This window comes from Pristiophorus japonicus, chromosome 13, assembly GCF_044704955.1.
Source record: "Pristiophorus japonicus isolate sPriJap1 chromosome 13, sPriJap1.hap1, whole genome shotgun sequence".
Taxonomy (NCBI): domain Eukaryota; kingdom Metazoa; phylum Chordata; class Chondrichthyes; family Pristiophoridae; genus Pristiophorus; species Pristiophorus japonicus.
In genome coordinates, this window is record NC_091989.1 from 51,312,637 (window position 1) to 51,328,604 (window position 15,968).

The 15,968-nt window shown below is 41.7% G+C and overlaps 1 protein-coding gene across 1 annotated transcript in view; it reads right to left on the bottom strand.

Moving 5' to 3' along the window:
- Positions 1–957: 957 nt before the first annotated feature.
- Positions 958–15,968, bottom strand: part of ccdc87 (coiled-coil domain containing 87) — a 95,356-nt gene continuing 80,345 nt past the window's right edge. Inside the window, exons 15-19 of the mRNA XM_070896750.1 lie at positions 13,307–13,407; positions 13,032–13,147; positions 11,208–11,242; positions 1,529–1,699; positions 958–1,002 (exon numbers count right to left, since the gene is read on the bottom strand). Coding sequence (XP_070752851.1) covers positions 958–1,002; positions 1,529–1,699; positions 11,208–11,242; positions 13,032–13,147; positions 13,307–13,407 — 468 coding nt within the window. The remainder of the gene's footprint in view (positions 1,003–1,528; positions 1,700–11,207; positions 11,243–13,031; positions 13,148–13,306; positions 13,408–15,968) is intronic.

The window sequence follows — 15,968 nt, forward strand, 5'->3', positions numbered from 1 at the left end:
TAGCCATGGTGAGGCCATCCCTGGCCTCCCGGGCAGCAATGTAGTCGAGTGCTGATGCCCTGTGTCCTGTGCAGCATCAGGTGATTGCAGAGAAGGTTGGTGTTGTTGTTGGTGCTGCTGGTGTGCCTGGTGATGTTGGTGTTGGGATTTATCGTGGTTGGATTCTGAGGAGCAAGGTGAGACAGTATAAAGGGCACCCATATTGATGGAATAGATGAAAGGTGAAGTAGAAATGACAGAACCAATCTGTCAATGGTGAGAGAGTTCTTCCAATGAGGTGAGACTGGAAAGTGGAAAGCCTGCAGAATCTATGCTGGGAATGGACTGAGAAACAGTTTGCAGCTGAGGAAAATGATGTTCTTCAGGTGGGAACTTTTACTGTACATTTGAAGCTGTCAAGTAATCAGCAGGAGCAATGGCCACTGAACTCCCACCTCAGGTTGACAGACATGGTCCCCGAACAGTGTGGTTCCCTTGGCCATGAAGTTAAAGTGAAAAGATATGTTTAAAAAAGCCTGTAATCATCTGTCAACTAGATGCTAATGAGTTTAATTGGGTTGCCCATTGCTGCCTGTCGGGTCTGCTCATCGCTGACGGACCCGACATTGGGAAAGGCACACTGCGGCAGGTTGACAGTGGGGTCCCGACCCGCTATCAAAAAACATTTTATCACTCGACCAGCCACCGATCCCGACCGCTAACCCCCCGCAAAATCTCGGCCTACTGTCACTATAAAATAGCAGCTATTGCATCTCACCAGTGTTGTGAAAGGGAAACTGTGACACATTTAATAGTGAAGATAATAATCACAGTGCCACCTACAGGGGTAACAGGTAGATGCATTCACTTTTATAATGGCATTTTGCTTTGGAGGACATGCGTGTTTTCAATACAATGTACATGCCCTGCATCAAACTTAACAAATAATAGATGGATAAGCTCATTAGCATTGTAAAATTATTCCATTAGCACAAACCTATATTTTGGTGTGATCAAATGGCACTTCAGACAACAATAACAAACATTTATATAGCACATTTAACGTACAGAAACATCCCAAAGCACTTCAGAAAGGCTCGGGGTGCAAACAGTTGTGGTGCACTAAGACTGCCAGCACTTTGGTTAAGTATAGTGCAGGTCCCAGTAAAAAAGTATTGAAAAAAAACATGAAAAAAATTTGCTATCAAACTCCACAAATCTCAGTTACAATCAGGTGACCTCAGCCTGTGCAGCACCAACATTTTGGGGCAAAAATCTACACCAGCACATTATTCATGTAAATCCAGGAAATTTCCGTGTGCTGACCTTTTGCCGGGGGATGAAGCTCTGTCACTGAGCGGCAGAGGGGGTCAGCGGACGTACCTTGGAAGTGGTGCAAACGATCGAGAACATCTGCGTGCAGCGATGTTTCAGCATAAAACCAACATACGCAAAAATTTCCGTCAAATAAAATATATATGGCACTGCGCCGCTCTGGCGGTTTTGGTGAAAAATTCCGGGCCAATCCAGCACTTTCATATACATATACCTTGGAAATATGAGCTCTGTGTTTATGAGAGCTGTACTTAATAGCCATATCAAGACGCTCCCAATCAGGAAAGTGTAGAATGGTCCAAATACGTTGCAGTCTTTTCTGTACATCGTCTAGATCTTCAAACTCAGGAATTTTCCCAAGCAGCTTCTGAACCTCTGCTCGAGTCTATTTTTGGAATTGGGGAATAAACAAAAGCAGCTAGACTTACTTTTTTTGCACATGCTTAAAACATTTTTTTTAAAAGACCATGTTACTCTCTAATAAAGGGCATGCACCTACTTCTAGCTGTTTTACCCTGTCCCCTAAACCACCTGTCACTGTGGTCTGCTCCCATAGCACCACCACTAACATCCCTTGGCTGGCCATTAGGAGACATACAACAGCAGCCATTGGGGTAGGGTGAGTGCAGGGGGAGGGAGACAGAGCTTATGATTTTTTTCCTCTTTCCACTGAGGAAACACTGGCAACAGTGTGGCTGAGATCTTGAATTCAGAAAGTGAGAGCTCAAGATGAAGTTGCTAAATATCTAGATGACGAGAAAATAATTAGAAGCAACCAACAAGAATTTGCTAATGATACGAAGCTAGGTGGAAAAGTAAGTTGTGAGGAGGATGCAAAGAGGGATAGTGCAGGAAAGTGGAGTTGAGGTAGAAGATCAGCCATGATCTTACTGAATGGTGGGGCAGGCTCGAGGGCCAAATGGCCTACTCCTGCTCCTATTTCTTATGTTTTTTATTTCAGAAATGAAGATTGTGCTTGACAAATCTGTTAAGAATTCTTTAACAGATGTGATGGATGGGAAAATACAACGGATATGGTGTAGATGGACTTTCACATCGGAGAAGATTAAGAAGTATGGAATTAGGAGGAGGGTAGTAAATTGGATGAAAAACCAGTTAGAATGAGTAGGACAGTTTCTCACAGTGATTGGTAGTACTTTGCAGTGTTCCAGAGGGTTCTGTTCTGAGACCACTTCTACTCACTGTTACATCATTGGGGTGGAAATCCCAGCCTCCCCGGGTCCATACGGATTGTGTTCGGACCTGGGAAGGCATCGCAAAAGCCGGTTTTTGGCACGCAATGCACATGCGCCAAAAAACGTTTTTTACGATCTGTCAAGCTCTGGCTGATCTGATCATGGACTCAGCTCCACCTCCCTGCCCGCTCCCCATAACCCCTTATCATTTAAGAAACTGTCTATTTCTGTTTTAAATGTATTCACTGTCCCGCCACAGCTCTCTGAGACAGCGAATTCCACAGATTTACAACCCTCTGAGAGAAGAAATTTCTCCTCATCTCTGTTTTAAATGGGCGGCCCCTTATTCTAAGATCGTGCCCTCTAGTTCTAGTCTCCCCCTTCAGTGGAAACATCCTCTCATAAAAAAAACATATAAAAATAAAATGTTAAAATGCAATTTTATGTTAAAAACCCTGCCCACTAAGGTAAGATTATTTTTAACCCTAATTACAAAACTTTTTAAAAAATCAGAAAAATCTATATTTTTTCTAAGACATTTGTTAACTTTAATTTCAATTAATTTTAATTATGTGAGATGTGTTTTTAATTTTTTATTATGGTGTTTAGTGTGTTTGTTTTTCTCATTAATAGCAACAAGAACTAGTAAATATGGAGTTCTCATTGCTATTAATGAGACTGCTGTGGAATACTGTACCTGATTGGTTGTGCGTGGGAACCTGGAGGACGGGAGCGCGCTTCGCGGCGTGGGAAGAGAAGGCCTCCCCACCGGAATCCAAGGCGTCTCCAGGATCACCAGGTACTTGCATTAAAATTCTCCGGTCGGAGGCGTTCGTTCGAAAGAAGCCTCCGACCGGAATTTCAAGGCCAATGATTTGGATATATGGCCCAAGGGAACAGTAACCAAATTTGCAGACAATACTAAAATAAGAGGCAGTGTAAATAATTCTGATGACTAAAAGGAAGCTGAAAGGCGACATTGATAAGATGGAGAACTGGGCAAAAAAGTGATTGATGCAATTCAATGTAAATAAGTGACGTGATACATTTGGGTAAAACAAAGTAATCATTATACTTTGAATGGGGGAAAGCTGGCTGATGTGGAAGAACTAGGAATGGGGGGGGGGTTCAAGTTCATAAGACATTTAAAGCAGCACTGGAAGTGGATAAAGCTATAAAAAGCTCATAAAATACTGAGTTTTATGGCAAGAAATATAGAATATAAAAGTTGAGAATCTGTATAAAATCTTAGGAATTCCACAGCTGAAGTAATATGTGCAGTTTTGGGCTCCACGTTATAGGAAGGGTATTATGGCAATAGAGAGGGTACAGCACAGAAGGGTTAAAAATTCGCCGACCTTGCGACCGGTTTTCCGGTGATATTTCGATGTTTTTGGTGAAAAATGGTGCAGTGGGAAATTCGGAGAAATCTTACGGCGGTGCTTTTCAAATACCGCTGGAGAGGAGCGCCGCTGCTCAAGACTCAAATTAGCGCTTTCGCCAAAAATTTGGCTCTGAGCGCACCCGTATTTAGGATGGAAAAAAACGCCAAGGAAAAAGCTGCGTTGCAGCCCTCAGAGCAGTGGTAATATGAAGACTGCAAAAAAGGTAAGTTAAAGTTTTTATTTTTTAATTCTTTTGCAGCAATTCACTGGGTAAGTGTCTTGTAAAGGTTTTGTGATTTTTTATTTTTTGTTTTTTGCAATTTATTTTTTGGTGTTTTCCCCCCTCCCTACGTCCAACTCACAGCGGTATCGGCCTCGGAGTAAGAAAATTTGCAGAAAATTCGCAGTTTTGCGCCACGAATCCTCGTGCAATGGCGATTTTTACCACTGCACAAATTAAAGCTTGAATTTACGGCCTCATAGCGATAGCGATGCCATAACAATCATTTGGGCGAAAAAATACAATTGGCGGCAAGAACCGAATTTCTAGCCTTATGCGGAAATATAAGTATGAAGACAGACTTTGGGGCTGTTTTCACTAGAATATTAGAAATAAGAGACTAAAAGGTGATTTGATATAAATGTTTAAAATTATGAAGGGATGGGATAGAGTAGATAAAAACAGACTGCTTCTAGTGATTGAGTGGTCTAAAATGATGGGGTATAAAATACAAGATTAAATGTAAGAGATGTAGAAGAGTGAACAGGGGGAACCTTTTTTACACAGAGGATTTTGAGGGTGCATTACCAGAGTTTGTGAATGAGGCAGCGTACATGTCAACATTTAACAATAGGTAGTTGAAGGAAAGGGGAATCAAGGGATTTGGGTATAGAGCAGGCCCATGGAATAGGCCTACTGCTCACGCCGAGAATAAACACCAATACAGACTGGTTGAGCCAAATGGACTGTTTCTATGTTGTAATTATCCTGCTTAACACAGATTGTGGTGTTAAGCAGGGCTACTTGTTGAGTAACTTCCTCCATTACAAAGTAGAACCAATTTTTTTTTCCAGCTTTCCTGATCCTTTAAAAAAAAACACAATGAACAGTCAGTGCTACAAAAGTTAAGCACGATTAAAATCTGGCTAAGACAACGATGATCAAATGTAATCAGCAAAAACAATGAATAATGGCCTGGAATTTGCGGTCAGTGGGGAAGTGACAGTGATCGCCGCTGAAGCTGCTCACAAAGATCTCACAATCTCTGTGGGAAATACTTTCACTTTCTCGACCCCAATATGATTATAGCGCTTTCAAAAGGTGATCTTCAGTGCACAGCAGCAGTGATGTCATCAAGCTGTCTAAGCAGTCAATCACACTGAAGGATTCTCACAGACAGCAAACCAGGAAAAAAATAGCACTTAAAATGTTTTTTTAATAGAGCGAAATAAAGATTGGGATATACACAGGCGATGAAGGTAGAAGTTGAAATATTATTAAAAAACTTGTTAAAAAATTCAAAATATTTTTTATTGGGCCTGAAATTCCGGCCTCCCCTGTTCCGTTCGGAGTTCACAATGCACATGCACCGAAAACCGACTTTTCCGATCTGTCAAGTTCTGGCTTGACAGATCGCCGCATTCTGGCAGCAAGGACATTCGCATGGACAAGATTGCTCTATTTGCCCATCTCTTGCCCAGTGAATATCCTTAAAATTGGTAAAAGCAAGCACATAGCCGACTTTTACCTGCGTAAGAGTTTTAAAACATATAAAAAACATATAAAAATAAAACTTAAAAACACATTTTTATGTTAAAAACCCTACCCACTAAGGTAAGTTTATTTCAAACTAATTACAAAAAACTTTTCTTTAAAAAGTCGGAAAAATATATTTTTTCTAACACATTTATTAACTTTAATTTTAATTATGTGAGGTGTGTTTTTATTTTTTTTATGTTGTGTTTAGTGTGTTTGTTTTTTTTCCCTCATTAATAGCAATGAGAACTCGTAGATATGGAGTTATCGTTGCTATTAATGAGAATACTGTGGAATACTGTACCTGATTGGTTGTGCAGTCACATGTGACTGCACCTTCTGCGTTCTAACCTCAAGGGCGGGAGCGTGCTTCGAAGCACGGGAAGAGAAGGCCTCCCCACCACAATCACAGGCGCCTCCGGGGACCACTCGACAATTTCGTTAAAATTCTCGGAAAGAAGCCTTCGACTGGAATTTCAGGCCCATTATTTTAAAAATAGAAACATAGAAACATAGAAAATAGGTGCAGGAGTAGACCATTCGGCCCTTCGAGCCTGCACCGCCATTCAATGAGTTCATGGCTGAACATGCAACTTCAGTACCCTATTCCTGCTTTCTCACCATACCCCTTGATCCCCCGAGTAGTACGGACTACATCTAACTCCTTTTTGAATATATTTAGTGAATTGGCCTCAACAACTTCCTGTGGTAGAAAATTCCACAGGTTCACCATTCTCTGGGTAAAGAAGTTTCTCCTCATCTCGGTCCTAAATGGCTTACCCCTTAGCCTTAGACTGTGACCCCTGGTTCTGGACTTCCCCAACATTGGGAAATCTAGTCGTTTTTATCATAATCTGACATTCCACAAATATAACATTAGTTTTTCAGTGCCAGAACAATAGGTGGTTGAAGGACAGAGGAATAAAGGGATTTGGGAGCAGAGCAGACCCATGGGATTAGTCCCATTGCTCACATCAAGAATAAACACCAACACGGACTGGTTCAGCCAAATGGCCTGTTTCTATGTTATAATTTCTACCCTTAACCCTAACCCTAATGCAGAACAGTTGTTCAAGTCAATACGCAGTTAAGATCTCAGTTACACCTCTTTCAACAAGGCTTAACTTTTTATGGGGTGTTTAACAGCGATATTAAAGTGGAAAAGTGGAAGTTTTCGTCAGTTCAAGTGATTTCACTGATTGCTGGCTATGGAGAGTTCCACGGCACAGCCTGTGGTGGAGCAGGGAATGACTGACCGCAACTTCAGGATTTCCATATTTATCTGCGTTGCGCTAAATCCCGAAGAATGCTGACAGTTCCGCTGTAATTAACCCTCAAAATCTAGGCCAATAACTATCATTGGCAATTATCACTGGATGTAAACAATAGCTTTGAGCAATTGTTTGTGTAAGTGACAATATACAATTATAGTAAGTGGACAACTGCTTTTCAATTCATTTGGGGTCTCGAAGCCTTGATTTTTGGCAACCTGTACTCAAGTTTTCGACACTTGGATAAGCAGAGTGCACTTCCACAGGGAAAGGATATGCATGAGGCAAACCCAAATTCTATTCTATTCTATTCACGTGTATTTTTCAGCAGTTTGTTTTGAAGCCCCAGCTACATGTCTCCACATATATTGGTTGATCAGAAAAAAAATGAATAAACTTTTGCTGATAAATTAGATGATCCAAGCGGATCACTTAATGCATTATTGAAAGAATGCAAATGTATAGATCAGCAGCAATTAGGATGACAATGATATCTTCAACTACAATAATGCATGAGGACTTTAGTACTAAGTCCCAGGAAGATCATGGCCACATTTACAACATAGAAACATAGAAACATAGAAAAGAGGTGCAGGAGCAGGCCATTCAGCCCTTCTAGCCTGCACCGCCATTCAATGAGTTCATGGCTGAACATGAAACTTCAGTACCCCCTTCCTGCTTTCACGCCATACCCCTTGATCCCCCGAGTAGTAAGGACTTCATCTAACTCACTTTTGAATATATTTAGTGAATTGGCCTCAACTACTTTCTGTGGTAGAGAATTCCACAGGTTCACCACTCTCTGGGTGAAGAAGTTTCTCCTCATCTCGGTCCTAAATGGCTTACCCCTTATCCTTAGACTGTGACCCCTGGTTCTGGACTTCCCCAACATTGGGAACATTCTTCCTGCATCCAACCTGTCCAAACCCGTCAGAATTTTAAACGTTTCTATGAGGTCCCCTCTCACTCTTCTGAACTCCAGTGAATACAAGCCCAGTTGATCCAGTCTTTCTCGATAGGTCAGTCCCACCATCCCGGGAATCAGTCTGGTGAATCTTCGCTGCACTCCCTCAATAGCAAGAATGTCCTTCCTCAAGTTAGGAGACCAAAACTGTACACAATACTCCAGGTGTGGCCTCACCAAGGCCCTGTACAACTGTAGCAACACCTCCCTGCCCCTGTACTCAAATTCCCTTGCTATGAAGGCCAACATGCCATTTGCTTTCTTAACTGCCTGCTGTACCTGCATGCCAACCTTCAATGACTGATGTACCATGACACCCAGGTCTCGTTGCACCTTCCCTTTTCCTAATCTGTCACCATTCAGATAATAGTCTGTCTCTCTGTTTTTACCACCAAAGTGGATAACCTCACATTTATCTACATTATACTTCATCTGCCACGCATTTTCCCACTCACCTAACCTATTCAAGTCACTCTGCAGCCTCATAGCATCCTCCTCGCAGCTCACACTGCCATCCAACTTGGTGTCATCCGCAAATTTGGAGATACTACATTTAATCCCCTCGTCTAAATCATTAATGTACAATGTAAACAGCTGGGGCCCCAGCACAGAACCTTGCGGTACCCCACTAATCACTGCCTGCCATTCTGAAAAGTACCCATTTACTCCTACTCTTTGCTTCCTGTCTGCCAACCAGTTCTCAATCCACGTCAGCACACTACCCCAAATCCCATGTGCTTTAACTTTGCACATTAATCTCCTGTGTGGGACCTTGTCGAAAGCCTTCTGAAAGTCCAAATATACCACATCAACTGGTTCTCCTTTGTCCACTTTACTGGAAACATCCTCAAAAAATTCCAGAAGATTTGTCAAGCATGATCTCCCTTTCACAAATCCATGCTGACTTGGACCTATCATGTCACCATTTTCCAAATGCGCTGCTATGACATCCTTAATAATTGATTCCATCATTTTACCCACTACTGAGGTCAGGCTGACCAGTCTATAATTCCCTGCTTTCTCTCTCCCTCCTTTTTTAAAAAGTGGGGTTACATTGGCTACCCTCCACTCCATAGGAACTGATCCAGAGTCAATGGAATGTTGGAAAATGACTGTCAATGCATCCGCTATTTCCAAGGCCACCTCCTTAAGTACTCTGGGATGCAGTCCATCAGGCCCTGGGGATTTATCGGCCTTCAATCCCATCAATTTCCCCAACACAATTTCCCGACTAATAAAGATTTCCCTCAGTTCCTCCTCCTTACTAGACCCTCTGACCCCTTTTATATCCGGAAGGTTGTTTGTGTCCTCCTTAGTGAATACTGAACCAAAGTACTTGTTCAATTGGTCTGCCATTTCTTTGTTCCCCGTTATGACTTCCCCTGATTCTGACTGCAGGGGACCTACGTTTGTCTTTACTAACCTTTTTCTCTTTACATACCTATAGAAACTTTTGCAATCCGCCTTAATGTTCCCTGCAAGCTTCTTCTCGACTCCATTTTCCCTGCCCTAATCAAACCCTTTGTCCTCCTCTGCTGAGTTCTAAATTTCTCTCAGTCCCCAGGTTCGCTGCTATTTCTGGCCAATTTGTATGCCACTTCCTTGGCTTTAATACTATCCCTGATTTCCCTAGATAGCCACGGTTGAGCCACCTTCCCTTTTTTATTTTTACGCCAGACAGGAATGTACAATTGTTGTAATTCATCCATGCGGTCTCTAAATGTCTGCCATTGCCCATCCACAGTCAACCCCTTAAGTATCATTCGCCAATCTATCTTAGCCAATTCACGCCTCATACCTTCAAAGTTACCCTTCTTTAAGTTCTGGACCATGGTCTCTGAATTAACTGTTTCATTCTCCATCCTAATGCAGAATTCCACCATATTATGGTCACTCTTCCCCAAGGGGCCTCGCACAATGAGATTGTTAATTAATCCTCTCTCATTACACAACACCCAGTCTAAGATGGCCTCCCCCCTAGTTGGTTCCTCGACATATTGGTCTAGAAAACCATCCCTTATGCACTCCAGGAAATCCTCCTCCACCGTATTGCTTCCAGTTTGGCTAGCCCAATCTATGTGCATATTAAAGTCACCCATTATAACTGCTGCACCTTTATTGCATGCACTCCTAATTTCCTGTTTGATGCCCTCCCCAACATCACTACTACTGTTTGGAGGTCTGTACACAACTCCCACTAACGTTTTTTGCCCTTTAGTGTTCTGCAGCTCTACCCATATAGATTCCACATCATCCAAGCTAATGTCTTTCCTAACTATTGCATTAATCTCCTCTTTAACCAGCAATGCTACCCCACCTCCTTTTCCTTTTATTCTATCCTTCCTGAATGTTGAATACCCCTGGATGTTGAGTTCCCAGCCCTGATCATCCTGGAGCCACGTCTCCGTAATCCCAATCACATCATATTTGTTAACATCTATTTGCACAGTTAATTCATCCACCTTATTGCGGATACTCCTTGCATTAAGACACAAAGCCTTCAGGCTTGCTTTTTTAACACCCTTTGTCCTTTTAGAATTTTGCTGTACAGTGGCCCTTTTTGTTCTTTGCCTTGGGTTTCTCTGCCCTCCACTTTTCCTCACCTCCTTTCTGTCTTTTGCTTTTGCCTCATTTTTGTCTCCCTCTGTCTCCCTGCATAGGTTCCCATCCCCCTGCAATATTAGTTTAACTCCTCCCCAACAGCACTAGCAAACACTCCCCCTAGGACATTGGTTCCGGTCCTGCCCAGGTGCAGACCGTCCGGTTTGTACTGGTCCCACCTCCCCCAGAACCGGTTCCAATGCCCCAGGAATTTGAATCCCTCCCTGCTGCACCACTGCTCAAGCCATGTATTCATCTGCGCTATCCTGCGATTCCTACTCTGACTAGCACGTGGCACTGGTAGCACTTTTGAGGTCCTACTTTTTAATTTAACTCCTAGCTCCTTAAATTCTTTTCGTAGGACCTCATCCCTTTTTTTACCTATGTCGTTGGTATCAATGTGCACCACGACAACTGGCTGTTCTCCCTCCCATTTCAGAATGTCCTGCACCCGCTCCGAGACATCCTTGACCCTTATCCCAAATCCCAAATCCTTACAAGTTGTTATATTATCAGGCTCTTCCTGAAATGAGAAAGTGAATTAATATTATGTGCTTGCCACGATTATGACACATGCATCAATATAGGCTCATCTAAAGAATGTATACAATGTCTATGCTATAGCTTCCTAATATGTTATTTCAGGGCACTAAGACTTACTGGTATGTGACCACTTGCATTATTACAGAACCTAAATTGATATGACACAAAAGTCATTACCTTTTCATCTGCAGTGGGCAATCTTACCTTGGCAACTGTAAAAGCAAAACAAAAGGAGATCAATAAGAACAATAGCAGAATTCTAGATTGCAGTTTAGTAATACAAATTAACTATAACACTATTACATTTTGTACTACAGGTATAGGAGATTACAAACAGAAATACCAGAATTTGTGCCATATTGACCTGTCATTTGTTTATATTCTCCAGTAATAACTTTTTCCACATTAACAGTTTTAAAGGTTGGAATTCTAATATTCAAACCATCAGAAACATAAAAATACAAGCAAGGAATAATACACACTGGGGAACAGTGTTTACCTGAAATAAAGCACCCAGTGGCATTGGACTCCAGAAATCTAATTTCCCCAGCTCCACATCTGATACTATTCATATGGCATCTGGAGTCCAACCAAAGACAAACCTTTGTTGATGCCAATGGGTATGGTTTGGCACTATAGAGTGTCTTGTACTTCAAAATATACAGTCCTCAATGTATAAAATTGGTAGAATTTGTACTAGGACCACTGCAGTATTAGTTGCACATCGGTTCTTAACCCATCTGTGAATTCTTGCTCGACAATGCAAATGCATTTGTTCAAAATCACCATCCTAACCACCATGGTTACTAATACAATTTCACCTTTCCAGAACTTCTATTAATAGCACAAACATCATAGCAGCCAAGTATGTACAGCACAGCTTATTTTGTTAGCAACCACACAGCATGCATGAAAGGGAAAATGACTGAAGAAATCTGACAACATCATGGCCTAGAAAGTCGTTGGTGGGTGCCTTCAGCCACCTAAGCATCCACGGCCGGCAGCCCGTGCACCCGCGTCCTGCTCCGAAAGTGCACAGCATATTGGATTGGGCTCCTCCGTCAGCGTCCAAGGTGCATGCCGGAAGTATGTTGTAACGGTAATTCAAATATTTAAATAAGGTCCTACACTTGATGTAAGAGAGCCATGCTGCCACCAGAATCACATCTGCATTACAGTACAGCCCTGAGCGGGTATCCAGATTTGTGGGTGCATGTTGCGTAAGTTTGAGGGACCAACCTTTACCACCAGCTGGGCAGCAAGCAGTGCAGCAAGAAGAGGGCCAGGCGCAGGAGGGGAAGGAGCAGCAGGAAGAGGAGGATGAGCAGAGTTCTCAGAGACCAACACATCGAAGAGTGGTTCATTTAAATGAGCCCACCCATCCCCAATACATCAACAGTCCTACAATTCTTACCACTCATCCAATTGCTTTCTCTCAGTTCAGATTTGAGTGCCATGCCCTTACTTCACTACAAAGATAAACACCAGCACCAAATCTGGAACCAAAAACAAATTCATCAACACAGAAATATTATCACTCGGTCCACATTGGATGGAATGGTCTCCGTGCTCTGTGTGAAGCCCCGACACAAGTTGGAACTGGACTCCTCCATGCGCTGAGCCAGTGTGCAGGTTGCCCAGTGCACCTATCATTTTCTGGTGGATGCCCATCAGCCTTTCTCGGTAGCCTGAGCCCTCGAAGTCAGCATATGAATCCGCTGCAGCAGAACAAGTACATGATCTCTTCCTCCGGGGATCCGGCACCTGTGGCATTCTATCCCCCTGCTTTATTTTAATGAGGTCCCAGCACCATTTTCACATGGCCTCTGAGAACAGACACGTGCAGCACATCCCGCCCGCTATGTGCTCTTTGTCAGCACGATCAAATTTCTGGGCCATGTCTCCTATAGTGTTATTCTAGGAGGTTCTCTTTCATACAAGGATATGTTACCAATTTTCTTATTTTTAAGATAAAAAGCTTTGCGGGGAAAAACGAGCTACCTTCTGGTAGAGGTTGTTTGCCTAGGCCTCCCAGCATTACAGAGTTAATATTCCACGCTCCAGGGATGAATTTCTCTTTTATTAAATGTATTTCTGCATCTTCTATTTCTTCTTCCCTGTTTTTGGAAAGGAAACAGCAAGATTAGATCCTTACTCCTACTGAATTGATTGGAAAAAAACACAAAATGTGATCATTCTTTGAATTTTATGATTATTAATTCTAATTTAAAAATGCTCTATCTCAGTGAAAAATATTCTATACAGAACAAATTTACCGTTTCAGTTTTAATTCTTGAAAAATAAGTGCTTTTTTTGCCTCCTCCTCCTCCGCATCACTGTTATAGAAGTGAAAGATAACTGCTAAGTAGTCAGAATCCTGTGGAAGCAAAAGCAGGCAAGAAAGCTCTGATTAATTCCATTGAATCCTAGTTGTTGAACTATATACCACAATATATTGTTTTTTTCTCTGCTTTTTGCCTCTCCCAGATTACATGGCTGAGGAGAATACAAAGTGTCTGGTGACGATGCTCCAGCCATTATGAGTGAGAGACAGGCTTAATGGAGCAGCGTGGTTATTTCGTGCCGGTCATTTTCGTATGTTCGTAACATGACTAACTAAGATCCAATTTCAAATCAGACTCCAGAATGATGTTTCAGTAACTCTTTAGCTCAATTTGCTTCTAACCCAAACATGGTCAACTACTTCAGAAAATAAGTATCACATGATTATATCATTTCCATTATTTTTAACTTATTATAGGCTTTCACATACGGTGATAGGCAGCCATTTAAATAGCAATGTTATTCTATTGTTTCAATGCAAAGTTACATGTTGCAGTCTAATTCATTTAGAGATGCTGATTTACAATGCAAGAACTCCTGGGAGAAACAGCAGTGTCACTCAGCACAGATACTACAGTACAGGAGATAAAGACTGAATCGCATTTGAAGGTGCATATTAGTAACCACTGACTAGTCCCTACTGAGTAAGACAATATTCTCAGGTATGTTCTCGACTGCTGGGGGACTTCATTATCTGTTTTCCCTTGCCTTGATTCAAAGTAGGATCTTCACTGTTAACAATCCCAAGATAGGCAAATCCGTGCCTATGCATTTATTTGTAGCAAGTGCCAGATTGAATAGAGAATAGTCAATGCCCAAGAGTTGTCACACCTCCAAGAAGCAAAACATGTAGTATAACTAACGAGTCAGTTTTTTCCATTTGAATTAAAGTACAGTCAAAACAATACAAAATATCCAGTCACTACCCTTGTTGCATTATAGTTAGGCTCAGTACTATTATTAGACATGAAGTAAGAAATATTTTTAAATACACAGCACTGTTAGTCTCTAATCAATACCAGTAAACTTGGGTATATTGTACAACCTACTCTTCAATGAAAGGAGACACGAATTGTATAATTTAAAAAAGGTACCTAACTTTAACTTTGAACATAGTAGATTCAGTGCAGTACTAAGAGAGTAGAGCGAAGCCCCGTCTGCTGTCTCAGTTGGCTGTGAACAATTCCATGGCACTATACAAAGAATAGCGGGGGAGTCTCCCAGTCCCTGGCCAACATTTATCCCTCAATCAACACCACAAAAATAAATTAACTGGTCATTTAACTCGTTATTGTTTGTGGGACCTTATCGTTCACAAATTGGCTGTCAGATTTGCCTAAATAACAAAAGTAATTTATTGGCTGTAAACAAACAAGGCATTTCCGGAGGACTTGAAAGGTGATATATAAATACAAGTTCTTCTTTCTTTCCAGATACATATTTGTGGAAATAAATGGCTGTGTGTCAGGGGAAGGATTACTTTCACTGAAAGCCAGTATAAAGACAAATACTAGGCAATATTTTTTTAAACTTGCACCTAATTCTCAGCAGGTAGATGAACAATTTCTTACATAATAAAGAGTGAATTCAAACTAAAAGTTTAGCATTACTGCGAAGCAGTTTCAGCTTTGCATCAACAATAAACTTAAGCAGTATAAATCAGGAGCCTAAAATGACTCCAAGGCAAAGTGGAGTTTCACTTTGCTTTGTTCCAATGTCAGATGAGAACCCAGCTTCAGACTCCGATTACATTTACCCTAAAGCTGCAGCTTTGCTCCGATGCTGCACTTACTGTGCAAATACAACCTTATACTTAAAACCAGGATAACGCAAACTGAAACTCTGAAAGTCAAGATTCACTATTACAACATAGTTTAATTTAATAAATGACAACATTAAAAATCAAGGTAAGCAAGTAAAGTTTGGACATCAAATCTGAAAAGTGCAATATTGTTTTTTTACTTTTGGCCTCAATGTATAATATGTTGGTATGCATAAATTAAAAGCTAATTTATCCAAAACATATAGGGGAAATTAAATTCAATTCATTTGACAGAATAAGTAAGCAGTCTGTTACACTCAACAGAAAACTCGTTACATGAGACCACGAGTCAGAGAGAGGACTGCACCAATATATCCCAATTCTCCAACTGGTACTCCCATCTTGGGAGGCTCTATACTTGGGGGGGTGTAACTTTACTGAATTTGCTCTTTAAAGTACTGTGGTGGAGAAGTAAAAACAGAATACCTGCTAAACACCCTGGCAAGCAGTGAGTTTAATTATATCTGGAACGGATTAAAGTTAATGGCCCGCAATTTGCAGTCGGGATGACGGTGAACTGGCAGCTTTCGGCGTCATTCCGCCTTTGAAACTGACCGCAACTTCGGGATTTGGCACATGCAAGTTGCAGTCTGTCATTGACAGCTCCGAAACAGGCTGCGCTGTTCCCCCCTCCCCCTCCCCCACCCCCAATCCACTGCCCACCCCATGCACAGAGCTGCCAATCAGTGTAATCAGAGAAACTGTCGAAAACTTCAACTCTTCCACAGCAGGTACGCTGTTAAATTCCCCACTAAAAGATAGACACAAAGGGA